The 16,949-nt window shown below is 32.3% G+C and overlaps 1 protein-coding gene across 6 annotated transcripts; it reads right to left on the bottom strand.

Moving 5' to 3' along the window:
- Nucleotides 1–939: 939 nt before the first annotated feature.
- Nucleotides 940–16,003, bottom strand: LOC137820855 (uncharacterized). 6 transcript variants are annotated; one of them, XM_068625144.1, is made up of 16 exons: nucleotides 15,372–16,003; nucleotides 14,919–15,260; nucleotides 14,720–14,805; nucleotides 11,876–12,033; nucleotides 11,037–11,101; nucleotides 10,719–10,913; nucleotides 10,502–10,556; nucleotides 7,380–7,601; nucleotides 7,143–7,297; nucleotides 6,441–6,627; nucleotides 6,254–6,313; nucleotides 5,956–6,183; nucleotides 2,854–3,112; nucleotides 2,574–2,779; nucleotides 1,826–1,873; nucleotides 940–1,434 (listed from the first exon to the last, which is right to left on the bottom strand). In XM_068625144.1, exons 2-16 carry the CDS (start codon nucleotides 15,020–15,022, stop codon nucleotides 1,144–1,146), a joined length of 2,319 nt encoding a protein of 772 aa, XP_068481245.1. In that variant the 5' UTR covers nucleotides 15,023–15,260; nucleotides 15,372–16,003; the 3' UTR covers nucleotides 940–1,143. The 6 variants fall into 6 exon arrangements, with proteins under 6 accessions (XP_068481245.1, XP_068481246.1, XP_068481244.1 ...); XM_068625145.1 differs by having other exon boundaries at nucleotides 1,826–1,876; nucleotides 7,143–7,276; nucleotides 15,372–16,000; XM_068625143.1 differs by having other exon boundaries at nucleotides 1,826–1,876; nucleotides 15,372–15,964.
- Between the last annotated feature and the right edge of the window lie 946 nt (nucleotides 16,004–16,949).

Below are 16,949 nucleotides of genomic sequence, written 5' to 3'. Positions count from 1 at the left end.
ACACAAAATTGCATTCTAAAATTACAGAGTTCAAAATATCTACTGATTATACAATTAAAAAATGAAAAAAAAATTCAACACTTTTTTCTTAAATCTAACACTTTTATTTCTTAAGGATAGTTTTGAAATTAAAAAAATTATGGAGCTGCAGCAAGAAAACACCTACTATATGCAAATGAAGAGTTTGTGTTGATAAGAGTTTTTTTTAAAAAAAGTTTAGTCTTTTGGAACATAAATTAGAATTTATTAAACAGTTTTTTTCTTCTGAAATTTAAGTTGTTTTCACAAATTTGGAAAGTTTTGTACTTTATAATTATTTCAACAGCTTTTCTTCCCTTTCAGTTTCATACTTAAACTTATAAAAGTTTTTTTTTAATTTTAGACCTGACATCACAATTTTTCTTACAGTTTGATACAAATTTATACTATAAATCCACTAACTACATTTTGAACCAGAATAAAAAACTTAGAACGAAATTCTCACTAGTCTTCCAATTAGATATCATCAATATTAGCTCTTTACAATTTTTTAAAAGCCCATTTTAAATCTACCAAAAAATAAAACATGTTTCAAACATCATCCGTGCTACTGACAATTTTTTCTCTTAATCATCTAAAATTACTATTTGCTTTTTTTGTTCTCACCACATATTTAATCTTCTTAACCATTCATCCCTTAATCTACCATCTTTTAATTATATGACCAAATTGAATTTTAATATTTATAAAATTATATATCAATAAGGATATCAAAATTTAAATTGTTGATTGCAAATTCAAAATATAATTTATATATTCCAGAATATTTATTTCTTATGCAAAAAACCATTATCTGTTTACAAATAAAGTTGTCAATTATAAATAGATACAATATGTCATGGAATTTTTTTAATTTTTTTTGAAGTTTTTTCTTCTAATTTCTCTTTAAATATTCTATAATTAAACATATAGTCATTAATGAACTACTGAACCAAATAATTACATCATCCTTAATTAACCCTTCCCTAAAGCCATACAGCTATTTTTCAAATAAACGTTTTGAGAGCAAATTACACTCTTGGTCACTGAATCTAATACAAGGGTGAGAGGTTATGGCTGAAGGTTTTAGAACTGAGTGCAGAGAAGGCAAATGAGAGCAAACTGCTATCGAAAAAGATATGGGAATGACCACATTATGAACTTTACAAAAATGTCAGAATCCAGAAACTCAATATGCGCAGCTCTACCGATTATAGAGTCCAGATTCTTGCCTTGTGTAGATGGATCAAAGTTGACATCACAGCGCATGAAGATTCGGTGTTGCACGGAGTTGGCACGGATTTGGTCCATGCAATCATTCAACATCTCTAGGAACAGTTTACCCTTCTTTGAAGTGTCACGTGAAGCAGCCTGACATGATTCAATTCTAGCAGAATGGTAAGGCACATAACCATCCTGAAAATGCCGTATCAGTTAACACCAAACCTAGAAAATTTAGTTAAAGCAAACGTACCACAAGGAAAGAGAATGAGGCAACGAAAAACAGGGGAAAAGGTTAAATTCGAAGAAGAATTCACTTCCTTCAGAATAATGCCTTGCCATACTGTAAAAATCTTACTACTTAATAAGAGAATCAAGTTAAATTTACTTCATTTTGTAACTGGAGCACTTTCACATGCAAGTTAACATGTTCTAAGATCCACAAATAAGGACCAATTTACAGACTTCTATTAAACATGATAAGGCTAATGCTAATGTATTAACAACCCAATTGCTGATTAGAGTGGCAGTAGATAAAATTCCTAAACTTTATTGCAAGAGACAAGACAAGAACAAAAGGTAATACCTGGGGGGAAGATAACAGAATAATATTCTTAAAATGTTCCAAGGTTTTCTGCTGAAAAAAGGAGGGGGGACGGGAAAAAAACACTATTAGAACCTCATCAAATAAATAATTCCACAAAATATATAAATGATTCATGCAGCTTTTATTTTCAGGAATGAATTTCCCGTTACTTTGTGAAAAATTATTAACCGCTTCAGTTCATTTTTATTATCCATTTCATCTTCTCTGCCATCCTTGCATTTACTTTTAGTTTAACAGTTCATTCGAAAATAGTCAGTATGCACAAACACAAAATAACCATTGAAACATCTGTCAAAGATACAGGCCTAGATGCCAATTGAGATTTGAGGGGTCTAATTCGTTTCCCCCCTTAAAATAACAAGGCATTCACATGGAAAAGGAAAAGATGGAATAGAACCACCTAATATTATACCGTTGATGACATTTATAGAATGCATTTCCACTTGGCTTCAACGAATTCATAATGCAAATCATGCATGCCAGAGTTTGAAAGTAGCATCAACATTACTTGAACTATTATTTTCAAAAAATAAAGAAATTTTACAAGAAAATGTAGTTAAAATTCAGTAAATCTAATGTGATATGAAAATTGGCATATGCCGAATCAAATAAGAAATGCTTATAATATGACAGTACGATTGGTAAAATATATCCCACAACAACTTATTCAAGCAAACACGACTAAATTCATGTCTTTATCCCAATCATTGTAGGACACAGTCCCTACCTTACACAGTTTATAGAGAAATGTATTTTGGATTTCTGGATCATCCGTGAAAGTGAGTTGATGAATGCACTGTGTGCCTTTTAGCTTCTTCAAAAACCACAATCCAGAATTAAACAATGAGTTTGAACTATAGAGATACCCCAAGTGTGGACCAGATACTGAAACATATGTATGTAGGTGACTTAGAAATGGCTCCATAATGCTATCTGCAAACACAGGACAAAACTTAGTACCAAATGTCAAACTGATGAATATCATTGCTTCTACGATTATGAACTACCTGCTAGGGCTGTTCTTATAATGAGATTACCAATAGAATGTCCAACAAAACTTAGCCTGATATCTGCCAAACTCCCAAATCTTGATGCTTTGTCCATTTTGATTTTAAGAAACAAAATAACTTCCTTAGCTAGCCTATGTCCCATCTCTCTAAAGTCTCCAAATGTCTTATCTTCATTAGCCTCTGACATCAGGAATTCTACTTTGGGATCTATCAAAAGCCACTGATTCCGGATAAGTCGTAGATCTAAATGATGCCCCTAAAACATTTTAAATAACAAACAATAAGAGCGCTGAATCAACTTTTTAACCAGATACTGCAAAAAACTGGATTTAATCAACCAATATTGCTCTGTGATATATGGATGCAGCTCTCAAATGAAAGTGATATACATGTTGTTTATGATATACTGCATCCTATGTTTTCAATTATACCATTTCTTAACAAAGGAGAGTAAAAAAATCAAGCATTTGTAAACAACATTCTGTTATATCTGACCTCAGTTTATGAGCTCAACTGGGCAAAAAAAAACTAGCATTCTTTTTTTTTTCTGGAAATTTGAGATAATGTAAGGGTAACATAACACATTCATTTAACACTTTATTATTGAAAAGTCTTACTTTAATTCCATCAGATGGTTATGAGTCATACATCCTCTTAAATAATTCTGTACTTTAGGCATTTAGAGTCAATGTTATATACAAGATATCTGATAAACTTGATCACGTTGAGCAGAGCTTACTTTATCAACAAATACTCTTACCTATATTGAAATAACTATACTAAAAGAAAACCCAACCCAGGCACAATAACAACAATAAAACAACCTGTTAGGATAAGAAAACCGATCAAGATATTCTAAGAGAATCTAAAGATATTTCTTAAAATGTTATCTAATACTGCCTTCAAGTAGTAAACACACAAAGATAAGACAAATAGCACTGGCTTATCTAGCCAAAGAGCATAGGCAGAGTGAATTACAAAGCCTTCAATTCAGTATAGAACTAATCATCCTTCATCTGAAACTTGACATCCAAACAACCAAATAGAAAAGACGAGAATATAAATATTTTTTTAACAGAATATTTTCAACATGTAGAGCCAAGAAAGTCAACTAAGTGACAAATTCTGAACCATCTATAGACAACATAAGAAAAAGGAACAAAATCTGACATTCAACCTGGTATGTCCAGGAAGAAGAGAAACTCGGAAACTCTTGTTTCCAAACTTGACACCCCCATTTTGGCTGTCCAAAAGCACAAAAAAGTTGGGTGATTCTTGTTCAACACGCAAATCCATTTTATAGGCTAAAAACCGGAACCTAAGGCAACTTTACCCCGCTAATTGCCCCTTTCTCCTATTATAGACCAACTATAAACTACCTGGAAACAATTTCATCTAGTATCTAATGGGAGAACACTTTTCTCTAAAATATATCAGTATTTCTGGATGCAGCTCCTTACTCGCTCTCTTAGATTAATACCTTTCCTCCCATCCCATGCATAATAAGATGCACAAAATAATTTACTCCTGCTAATAAACACAACTAGCGGAAGAAATGTTATTAATTGAACACAAAGCAAAGTAATGAATTAAGTAGAAGAGAAGAGGAAAGGCAGAAACATCATCCAAGGAGAGAAGAAAGAAAAATCCGCTAGCCAAGCCAGAATCAAACAATGGTCAAAAAGCTATTCCGATCCACCAAAATCTAAAGAACATGTGTGTGTAACACTTACAAAAACTTAACCTTTCAACAGAAACCAGTGTCAAAATACAAATCAACCACTACATTACTGTTGGTACAGCACGCGAAAGAAGATAAAAAGAACAACATAGAATCTTCCCACGTGAAACTTCATACCATACCAGAAGAATTATCCAGCATTCTCACAGATGACAAGACAAGTTAGCCTCAAAACAAGAAACCAGACGACATAAAACACCTCAAATCAAGGGTATTAAAATATTCTTCTTCGGGTTTATTAAAACTCAATATACACGCGACTATACGGTATAGTTTCTTTTCAGTTTTTTTAACGGAAAATGATGCTGAGAATTTTTTAAATTGTATACTGATTTAGAAATAAATATATATATATATATATATATTGAAGGATAAATTTATAATTAAATAATATGAAAAAATATTAAAATAATAATACTTTTGTATAAAAAAATTAAATTGTAAATGTACCATTAGATTAGTGTATAATACTTAAATCTGATATTTCATGTATATTACTCATTAGATTAGTTTTCTTAGTGTGTCTAGATAGGCTAACAACAAAAAATATAATTTATTAAAATGATGTCTAGCAATAATCTAACAATAAAATATATCTAAAATATATTATGATAAGATTAATGCTACGCATGCAACCATATATTTTTATTATACAAAACTTGACAGGTAGTTTTTAAGGCAGTAAAGACAGTTGTCAAATTTTTGAGAATTGAGTAGTACTACTTATTTATTACATCCATATTCAGGCCATGATGATTAATTTTACCCCTTAATGGACCAGATAACCAAATTGGAAAGGCCTATATAACTTCATGTTTTTAACGAGTTAAAATTTCAATTTGTTTAACCTAGGTTCTGAACTGGCTCAAGGATCTTTTTCAAATTTTTTTATTATTAACTCGTTACCTCATACTAGTTTATTAGGGAATTTTGTTTGTCAACTAGATCAAAAGTTATATAAACCCTACCCAGTCCTCTATTTAGCCTGCTTTGACCATAGAGGTCAGGATAATCCACTTTTACAATGCTGCTACAATGAACTCAATAGTATGACTTGCCACTGACTCTAAAATAGGTGGATAAACCTAATCACTTTCAAGCCACCCCTCCAAAAAAAAAAAAACACCTAACAAACTCAAATCCTACATTAAATATGTTAACACCACAAACAATAAAAAACATTCACTTCACAAACCAATAAAATAATATTTTAATCATATTTAATTTATTTTTTAATTTTAAATATTATTATATTATTATAATGTGTTGTCAAAAGTATATGTTCTGTGTGTGGTCTCAAATAAATCTTTTCCTAAAAATACAAGGTATAGTTTTGCAATAAAATCTACAAGACATGCCTGAAACCCATGCACAAAGACAACAATCTTCAACACACGAGCATTACTTGGTGGTGCAGTGTTGAGGCTAAATGGGAAGCCATCTGAATCTATAGACCCAATATGACTCAGTAATGAATTTTCACTTGGAAAACGCCGTGGTACGTTCAACACATGTTCAACAACCACAATTGGGGTACGCAAAGGATCTCCAAATATCTGCATGTCTTGAATTGAGCGGTTGTTAATCTGCAAAATAGTGATCAATATTTCATTATATGCCACATGTAAATATCAAACATTCAAGTTGACAGATTACCCGCATTTGTTCAATGCTCTTTCGATGAAGTTCGGCACGTGTAGCTGCAGTCTGAAGAGGCTGTATGATTTATGAGACAAAGTTTATGCTTTTAAGTCTATTGCGTTAAAAATTGCTTATTTTCCCCATTTTCCTTTTCTAAAAATTGCATGATACTGAAAAAATGAAGGAAGATACAAGCACTTACATCATCAGGTAACTTCCACAAACTGGACACTCGTCTGGGTACACGCTGGGAAGTCTCATCACCCTTACTGTTTATATAATGATGAGGCATTTCTACCTTAGAATACAGCATCCATATTGACCATTCAGATTTCCGGTCCTTTGCCCATGCCTCATGTAAAAGTCCTATAATCTTTGTTTTGTTATCCCTAGGAAAATGTAAATATCAGCTTATTACACGAGGTAAGATAAAGTTTCATGAATCATAAAACACATTTGAGTAAGAGCCAATGCAAAGACCATAACTTATATTTCTCAGGCAGTAAATTGGATTAATATCCTGCTATATGCCTTTCAGCGTATGCAACCTGAATGCAGATTAAATTTTCCAAGTATTCATGTTAAGTTATCTCTGAAACCAACTGTAAGTGATGCACAATTGAAGGAAACAAAGGTTCATAATACGGTATCATCTAGAAACCCCCTAAAACCAAGTTATATAGGCTCATGGTAGTTGAAAGGCAGTAAGAAAAAAGAAAACAGACAAAAGGAATAAATTTATTAATCAAAGTATAAACTAAATAGTATCAAAGTTGTTAAAATAATGAAGTTGGAAAAAGGGAAAATAAAAAGATACGTCAATCATATTCAAATGCAGAATTTAAAAAATCAGACATCCTTGTTGAATTGTAATGAATCTCATGATACATGATTAGAAGCAAACCTGTGGAACTTTAAAAATGTTTTCCATAAATAGGACAGTTGATCTCCCAGTGAATGAAAACAGTCCATCAGCTCATTCTGGGACAAGGAACAAAGTTTTTCAACATCCAGCAAATCTAGATCTTCATTTCCTCCCTGGACAATAGGACAAAGAAACTAAAAAAGAAGAATCTTAAAACGATATAAATAAATAAAAGGTATTATTCTGTAGTCTGTAGCGTGAAATAAAAGCAAGAACCTTAAGACCATTTTGTGGCGTGCCTTGTCCTACAACTTCATTTGCTAATGGATTCTCTTGCTTCATATTACTCACTATTGACACAAAATCTGAAAAATCTAGAGCTACATTGACTGCTTTGCCAATTTTTTGTAGTTCTTCAAACAATATATCACGAGAAGCTAATAATGCTTTAACAAGCATGGCATTTCTCACATCTAGAGAAGCAACTTCGCCAGAGCCCTAGTCAGACACACAAAACATTCAGTTAATGCTCAGAATAAAAATGTCAAGGATTAAAACACAAGAGGATATTGTTTTAAAAAAGAATAAGAATCTGCATCATCCCTGATTACTAAAGTACAAATGCAAACATTGAAGTTACCATACTTTTGTAGCTAAATAATTTTCACTTCATTTCCAGACCTGGTGCGGTACTTTTACTAAGTCTCCGAAGGTGTAAACCTCATTTTTATGTCCATTGATGGTTCAAACACATATCATGGTCTCTGCTATCTAGTACATCAGGCATTCTATGAAAAACTTATAAGTTATTTTGATAGTTATTTGAATAAAGTCTATGGAAAAAAAATGAAGGAAAATACAGTGGACTAATGACTTGCTTGAGAAAGATGGATGTGGTGGAAGCATAGGATAATCTTTGATAATTTCCTAGACATGTGTTCATTTAAAGAAAATTGAACTAAGGCTATCACAGGATATAACAACATTCTTCTAAGGGAAACCCAAATCATTAATAAGACTCTTCAAATAAATTCCATTCATCAAAGCCTTAGTCAGAGCCATATCCTGCTTTAGTAGTCGACAAAGCAATTGTAGGCTTCAACGTAGTTTTCCAACTGACCAATGGGTTACCAATTGTAAAAGCATACCCAGTCATAGATCATTTGAGTCCAAATGGCCATTGTATTCATAATTCGAGTATATATTAAGAGTGGATGACGTCCCACATCAGAAGTACCCTTAGGGTACCTAAAGACACGTTTTACAGGTTGCCAATACTCCTTCCCAGAATTGTCCATGTACCTACTCACCAAACTTATTGTTTGTACTAGGTTCAATCTAGTCTAGTGCACATCGTTACATACTTCAAACTTTCCATTGTACTCGCATTAGGAACACAAAACATGTATCCCATCTTTGCTTCAGATTAAGTTGTATTAGATGCAGGTAGATGAATGGAAGATGTCAGAGGAGTTGAAAATGATTTGGCACGCAACATGCCAAAACGGTCTAGGACCTTCTGACTCAGAAAAAGCTTTTTTTGGACATGACCTTGTCTAATTTCCATGCCTAAAAGCTTTCCAACAGCTCTCATGTTCGGCATTTCAAATTTTCTGCTTAACAGCGACCTAAACTTATGAATCTCCAACTTGTTCTTGCAATATGAGAATGTCATCCACATAAAGGAGTAGGTAGACCTGGGAATTGTCCTCCACCTTCTTATGATAAATACATGTTTCATAAGGGGGAGACGATAACAAACCTCTATACGGTTGCCTTGAAAATTGTTTCAAATCATATAACAACCTCTGCAGTTTGTAGACCTTGTCTCTTCTCCTAAACTCCTCAAAACCTTGTTGAGACATCAAAATATCCTCCTCTACATAAAAATGGAGGAAACCAATTTTCACATAAAAATACATCAACTCCATGTCCAGCGTGTTGCTACTAATGTAAACGTCACTAACCACCAAAGAGTAAATTTCATGATAGTCTACACCTTCCTTTTGACTGTAGCCCTTGACTACCAAATGAACCTTATACCTCAATACGCAAGTGTTCAACTTTCTTCTTAAAAACACATTTGCTCCCAAGAACTTCTTTTTGATAGCTTCACCAAATCCCAAGTATCATTCTTTAGAAGGGATTCAAACTCCTCATGAATCGGCACAATATACTTGTCAAATTCGACATAAGTGATTACCTTTATAAGTTTCTGTCTGAAACAATTCAAGCTCCTCAACTGCACTCAAGGCAAAAGACACCACATCATTATACTCGTATCTCATAAAAAGTTTGCTCACTCTAGCATTCCTTCAAATTATAAAAGACGGTTGATATTTCTAGACGATCTCGGTTTCTGACTTTGACTGGTGCAAATGTTGATGTTGCTCATGAAAGTCTATTTCAGTCTACTTGGACGTTTCAAAAGGTTGGATAAGAGCTCCTGGAATCTCCACCTACTAGACAATCTCATTAGACTTATTATAACTTCTTTGAGGTTCAACAAGGACAATTCGTCAAATGTCACATCCCTACTCAGAATCACATTTAGTTAAGATGGTGGTAAGATTCAACTACGAGTGAAGGAGAAAAAGTGAAACCGTGAGTGATATGCGTCTGCACAACTTCACCTTGGTATGCTTAAGCAAATGGAACAACACAATTGGTCAGGTTTTCTTTTGAAGAAGGTGGTTGCTTAGCGAACAATAAGGAAGAAGAAATGTAACATCAAGTATGTAGTTATGTGAAACAAACTGCGTGAAAGAGAAGAATTTTTATTAGGCTTGGCAGAACTCATTGACCCAAGAAGAGTTTTGTGTGATGCAAAACACAAAACCCCAACACACGAAAGCACATCTATTGTTTCCACGATTTTTGACGACGATAGTCTTGCACAACCTTGCATGGGCTCTAAACACATGTTGGTAGAATCGTGAAATCGTGCGATTCCATGTTTTAAATCGTGATTTTAACTATACTGTCTAGTAACTTCTCGATCTTGATAGTATTTGTCATCTTCTTGTCTCCTCAAAGAAATATCCAAGTATCATAAGACAGAAGGTCAATCTTGATGAGAAACTAGATTCCAAAAAATGGGGTACAAGGATAAGAATCGAAACTTTGGTACCATTTTATTGGTGAACGCAAGAACAATATAGAACACACACAAACATAAATATGTCCTGAAATATTTATACTTTATCATGTTTATGTACCAGTTCCATACCATTACAATGTTCATATCCATACTTCCCAGATAGGCAATAAAGCAAGCAAAGAGCTCAAACATGAAATAATGCAAGCAAATGTTTGCAATAAATATTTTGCATGAAGTCAACTTCATCATCACTTCAATGTGATTAGCAAAAAGAGACATCCAATGTTTTAGAACGTACTTTATTCACTGTGTCACTGTTTGTATCAACAACGACTTCAGTGTTGGCAGAATTGCTGTAATGGATCAAACAAACAGGTTACTCTATGTAATCCAAGATGCACAAAAATAAATTTGCAATCACAGGTGCTCTAAAATAAACTTCTGAAGGGACAGATAATGCCAAAATGAAAGTCTAGTAGATTCAAACTGACTGAAAATAAGAACACTTTACAAACCTGGGCAACTTTGAAGCAGATGAGTGAGAGGCAACTTTTAGTATACTGGCATGTACGCTTACGTCAACAAGCACTGCATGTAAAGTGTCAAAATGGACAGGACAATACGAATGCAATCCTACAAGAGCTTTAGGAGGTATTCGGAATTCATGGATAGAAGCACAGGAAGCATCCAGAGGAAGTTCCAAGTCGACACTATAGATGACATACTCCCATCAACAATCAACATGTCAGTTTCACCTAGTAGATATCAATAAAAAAAACACACATGTCTATATCGCACAATAGGCCAATGAAGACACTACTTTTATGACTCACCCATGCTCAGTCATGGGAGCGTATATAAGCTCAAACTTTAAAATAACAGCAGCTGTAGCTAAATCCTGCAAATATGAGCAACATAAAGTGGGTCAATTTGATAAGGATATTGAACTATAGGAAAGGGAGCTATATGTATAATATAAGTATTATGCAACTTTGTTTCTCATAAAAGTTTGAGTAACCTTTATGTCGACTTTTATAGGTCCCCTCCCTTGACAGATGCAAACTAGTTTTCTATATTTTTTTCCAATACTTATGTAAGCTTCAGTACACATTTGAAAAATAAACATAAACCTCAGTCTGACATGCAAGTCCTAGCCAATAAATCCCATATTCATTTCCCTAAGAATAAGTTCCGATACAAAGCTACATTTCAAAAAGTGTTACAATACCCTGACTTAACCACTCTGCTTGTACTGTTAGTTAGGTCAACTAATAGGATAGTAGCATTACTAATATGGGCCACTCACTAGCAATATGACTAATAACCAATAATTTCTTAGCATAATCCTTACACCACAACAAATATTTTAAGGCTAATAACCCTAATATCTTAACTAATACTATTATTATTATTAATCCTTAAATGAACAAAATCATAATAAATATGTCCTGGGTCTTTTTGTGGCTCAAATGTTGCCAACAACAATACATACACGTATATGTGGTTACACAATGCGCTAGCATGTTCATAAACTAATTTATATGCTAACCAACATTGAGTGACCTAGGAACCTCAATAATAGATACTTGGCACACAAGATACAATCTCATTCCCACAAGGTGTCCTTTCCCTTTACTACCCATGCAAAGAAAGAAATATCAATGATCATTACCACCAATTTATTACGAGGTAAGTTGAACACGGTCATCAGATACAAATGAACATCCTGTCTAGCATATTTTATCCGAAAAGACTGTGTTGAGAAACTGTTATCTGTGTCATCGATCCTCCATACGCCATATATATTGCTAGGATCCAGATCAGGAGGAACTGCATAACCAAAGATTTTCTACCTCAGTATCACTTTTGCATATAAGAAGAGCTTCTCATACAGTTTTCATTTTAAGAAAATTGTATTATACACTACACACACGAGAGAGAGGAGGGATCACATCACTCCAAAAGAAACTTTTCTTTTTCATCTTTCCTTTTCTTTAAATCTAACAACTAAGTTATTTGTTAGAGTCATTAGATTACAAGAAATGAGGATGAAGAGTAACTCTTTCAAAATTACTCTTTAAATAACATGATTCCTTCTTGAATGTGTGTAAGGAGGGATCAAGTTACTCTAAGAATGAATAAATCTAACATTCTCACTCTTCATTTTTTTAAATAAAAAGACCTTGTATGACTGTTGTTACACTAAGAGAAAATGAAAAGTAAAGATAAGGAGTAATTCTCTTAGAGTTACTATAGGGTAACTTGACTCCACTTCTATCTATCTATCTATAGAGAGAGTGGTGTCAAGGATAAAGGAACAAGAAACTCACAATCTCATGCATAGCTATGAAACAGGAAACTACAAATGCAAACCCAATTTAAGACATATTGACACCATTGTGTCGGTATGTCTTAAATTGGGTTTGTTGTTCATAGCTTCTTGTTCCCATTTCTTTTTTAACTATTTTGGGTCTCAAGTTTCAACATTCATCATGTAATAAGTCATATTAGGGTTCACAACGAGAAATCATGTAATAAAAGCAAACAAGGTTTCATTTTCAAGCATCATTGTTGCTTTTATAGTTCAAGTTACTCATGAAATATATCAACCAAAATGTTAAAAATAACTACCTGGACATAATGAACAAAAAGTGTTAAACTGAAAATAATACAATGTTGAGGAAATTATTGTTTTTCTCCCAAGAATATTGTTCATATAATTGACAATTGAAGAACTCATCCAAGGAAGAGTGACCACATCAAATAATTCCAGAGGTAGTACACTCTGGTATCTGTTTGATACATAATAATAATAATAATAATAATAATAATAATAATAATAATAATAATAATATATTATATTATATAAGTGCAGACAGCTTGATTTCAAAGTTTCAATTAAAAACAATCCTACTGTCACATGGATTTGCTGCCCCCAATAAAGCACTTATAAAAAACTGAACCCCATAATGTTAATTATTTCAACTCAGCAAAGCACCTTATTTATTTCATGCTTTGACTGTACTTGATTTGATTCCCATCATTTTCAATCTCTATACATGTAATGTGTTTTGCTAGAATAAGTTTTTCTGGTAAATTGTCCAAGGGCATCAATGTTGCTTCGGGTATTGAAAACAAGGATAAATTATTTGAGCACTTAATAGTTTTGTTAAGAGGATTAAAAACAAAATACAGTTAAAGTGATAACAGACAATAGTAATTACGTGTTAGTCGGTAAGAACTATTCAAGTTTGATTCTTGATTAGTTTCAAAATTTTAACTGGCAGTTTTAATTTGTTAGTCATAGTAAGATTACTGATTTTGGTGGTAGGGTAATTTCTAAAAGCCAAGGGTAAACTCTTTTTTTTAACTCCATGTGCTGCCCATTGCCTAAATTTGATGCTAGATGACATTGGGAAGATGATTAAAGTTATAAAGGCAATTCCAAGAGGCATTACTCTTTTTGACATATTGGCCTTGAACATGATGAGAAAGTTCACAAAGAAGATGATTTAGTTGGACATGGAGTGGCAAGGTTTGCTACTTTATTTCTTACTTTGCAAAGGCTGCATAATCGGGAAAAAAAAATATCTTACTAGGATGTTCACATCGGATGAACAGATAGAGACTAATGTTTCTAAAGACCGCTAGGTGAAGAGGGCAGCTGACACCATTCTTATACCTCCATTTTGGAATACACTGCTTACACTCTTAAGGTTATGGTCCCTCCTGTGCATGTGCTAAGTGTTGAGAAAGAATCCTTAAAGGAGAAATGCAAAGCTTTAATCTCTTCTTCCATTTCAAAATGTGAAGAGATGATCATGAGAAAAAACCCACTTATGAAGTGATAGATAGAGCAAAAGAGGCAATTCAAAATTCTTTCAAAAGAAATGAAGAAAACAGAGAAAAGTATTTCAAACCATAGGTAAAAAAGTACAGAGAAGCATTGCTGACTTGCTTATTCTATATTTGTATGATTCTTTTTCAGTTGAGGGAGTTGCTGACTTGCTGTTATATATGTATGATTATTTAATTCACTTAATGCATGATTGTATGAAGAGTTTCTATTAACTTAATAGTTAGCAGTCATAGAGGAGCAAACAAGGAAGAATTTTACACATGACCATACAAAGTTTTATTTTTATTTTTTAAAGTTTCTGAGAGATTATTTAATTATGAATGGTGAAGATCATGCCTCATCATCCCTCCTTTCTACTTCATCAAGGACTAACACTGGCTGGGAGAGCATCACTTGAGATTGACCGTCTTAATTACTCAATTTCAAATTTGTACCAAGCTATTATAATCTTGCAATTGGATTAAAGATTGTATAAATATAGTTTGTTTGCAAACAAGTCAATGTTTAAATAATCCTAATGCATTTTTTCCGTAAATACAGATAAAACAACTATAACGAATTATAATACCAATCAACAGTGGGTTAAATAAATGGCAAATTATAATAATATATATATATATACACACACGTGGCTAAGCAATATATTCGTGAAGTTACCTTCATATTGAACAACACTAGCTGGAATGCCGAAAGATACATTTTCACTATCCTCCCATCTCACGGTAATCTTAATCCGATACCATCTATACAAAACAACACATGCATCGTTTTACGAGATTAGAAATTCAAAAACGAAAATTAAAAAGCAGAAAAGAACAGCAATCTTTCGGTAAAAATGAATGTATACATAGTATACCCCTGTTTAAAAAGGTCAAGGTTGTGAAACCTATGAAGATAGACGGCAATCTCCTGTACAGTGTCCAACGACGCCTCCGACTTGACCTTCTCAGAACGTGGCATTAAATCAGGCAAACTCTCTACCAACAAGCTTCAATGTTACACAACAACAAAACATCCTCCCCTAGTTGCTGCATCATGCACATACCACAACAATGAACAGCACAGACATCTTTCCCTTTTTGGCAATATTATTAATCATGATTAACAGCCATTAGCAAATTCGTTTGCCCCTTTCAGACCTTGACACATCTCAAACACACCCTAATTCTTAACCCACAAAACTCATCATGGACTAAACCTGCAATGCAAATAATGGAACAACCAGAAGTGAGATTAAAATTTAACAACTTATGATGTAATATGATCAGATTAGTATAATTCTAAATTAACATTTGATTTTCTAACTTACAGTTAAAAAATTCTCTCTCGTGATTAATCTAACTCTTCCTCCAGACTCAAATTAACGATTAAGGAAAAAACAGAAAATGGAATTCCTTGTTGTCCTGGGATTTGATCGTTAATATGCAGTAAAGATTGATTAATTGATAGAATAACAGGGAAAAGAAAATCCAAGATTATGACATGAAGCTGGAAAAATGAAAAGAAATAGCGTCTACAACTAAGAAAGCAACGCTATGCAGAATAGCGAAATTAACGATGTATCCTCTCGACAGTGACATAACAATGAACAGAAATGAAAAGGACAGAGAACCAAGATCTGAAAGTGAAAGAGAATCGTATTCTAGGGTTCGTAATTGCCGCACAATATGGGGGGCTCAAATTATTAACAATGACGTTTGGAATGAAATTGGAACGATGTTGGTGGTGTGGGATTGTGACGGTTCTTAATCTTGAAAAATCAAAATGAAGCTTTTGAAATGCGAAATGCGAAATGCGAAATGTGAAATGCGAAATGCGAAATGCGAATCCTTCCTTGAGCAATGTCAACACCCAAAACACAGATAACCTCTTTCTATTTTTCGCAATACTTTGGACGTTGCTGGAATCAAACTCATGATGAAGAGAATTCTAATAAGCGGTATAACGGAGTCAAATTACAGTTATATTTATTTAAGAATTTTCTGACATGTCCGTTTTTTCTTTGCATACATTTTTTAATTAAAAATTCAGACGATATGTAAATTCTTAGAATAATAAATATTAATATTTTAATTATTTATAGAAATTTATAATTTTTTTAATTTTAAAAATTATTTTAACATTTTTCATTTTGTTTATATTTTTATTAAAAAGATTTTTTCTTTTATTAATTTTTTTATTATAAATATTAATATTTTATTATGAGGGTAAGATGAATAAGATATCAAAATATCATAACTCTTCTAAAAAAAAAATTAAGTATTCATAACATTCCAAAAAATAATTTTCAATTTTTTTTATAAAATTACTCCGATTGACAGATTTAATTTGTGGAAGATTGTAAAATATTAGTCAAGAAATAAATTTTGGCGATTGAAATAATTTAAATATATGTTTGACAAATAATTATACAATTGAATTTACTTAAAACATAATATAAAATATTCAAATTACTCAAGAAAAAAAAATCACATATGAGTAAAAGAAAATGGTGCAAATAAAATTTGAGTACAAATAAATGCTTCAAATACATATCAAATGCATCAAAAGTTTTATGTTTAGTGGTTTTAATAGGTTAAAACTAGTTTAATTGATTAAAACATAGTTTATAATTAAGCTATTATGGTTTTATTATATTAAAAACGATATTTTAATAAGTTAAAATATTAAATTTTAAATTTTAAGTTATATTAATTAATTAAAAAAATTTAATCCATTAAAAAATAACAAAAATAACTCAAGATTTAACTAATTTTAATCAATTTAAAACTTGTTTTAAGTTTTAGTATGTTAAAACAGAATCAAATACGCAACTTTGGTTTAAGACATTTTAAATCAATTTATTTCTTATTTTTCTATCAAATTTAAAAATATTTTAAATATTAAA

This window comes from Phaseolus vulgaris, chromosome 9 (genome assembly GCF_000499845.2).
Source record: "Phaseolus vulgaris cultivar G19833 chromosome 9, P. vulgaris v2.0, whole genome shotgun sequence".
Taxonomy (NCBI): domain Eukaryota; kingdom Viridiplantae; phylum Streptophyta; class Magnoliopsida; order Fabales; family Fabaceae; genus Phaseolus; species Phaseolus vulgaris.
The sequence above is the reverse complement of the archived record's forward strand: the minus strand, read 5'-3'. Positions and strand labels throughout refer to the sequence as shown.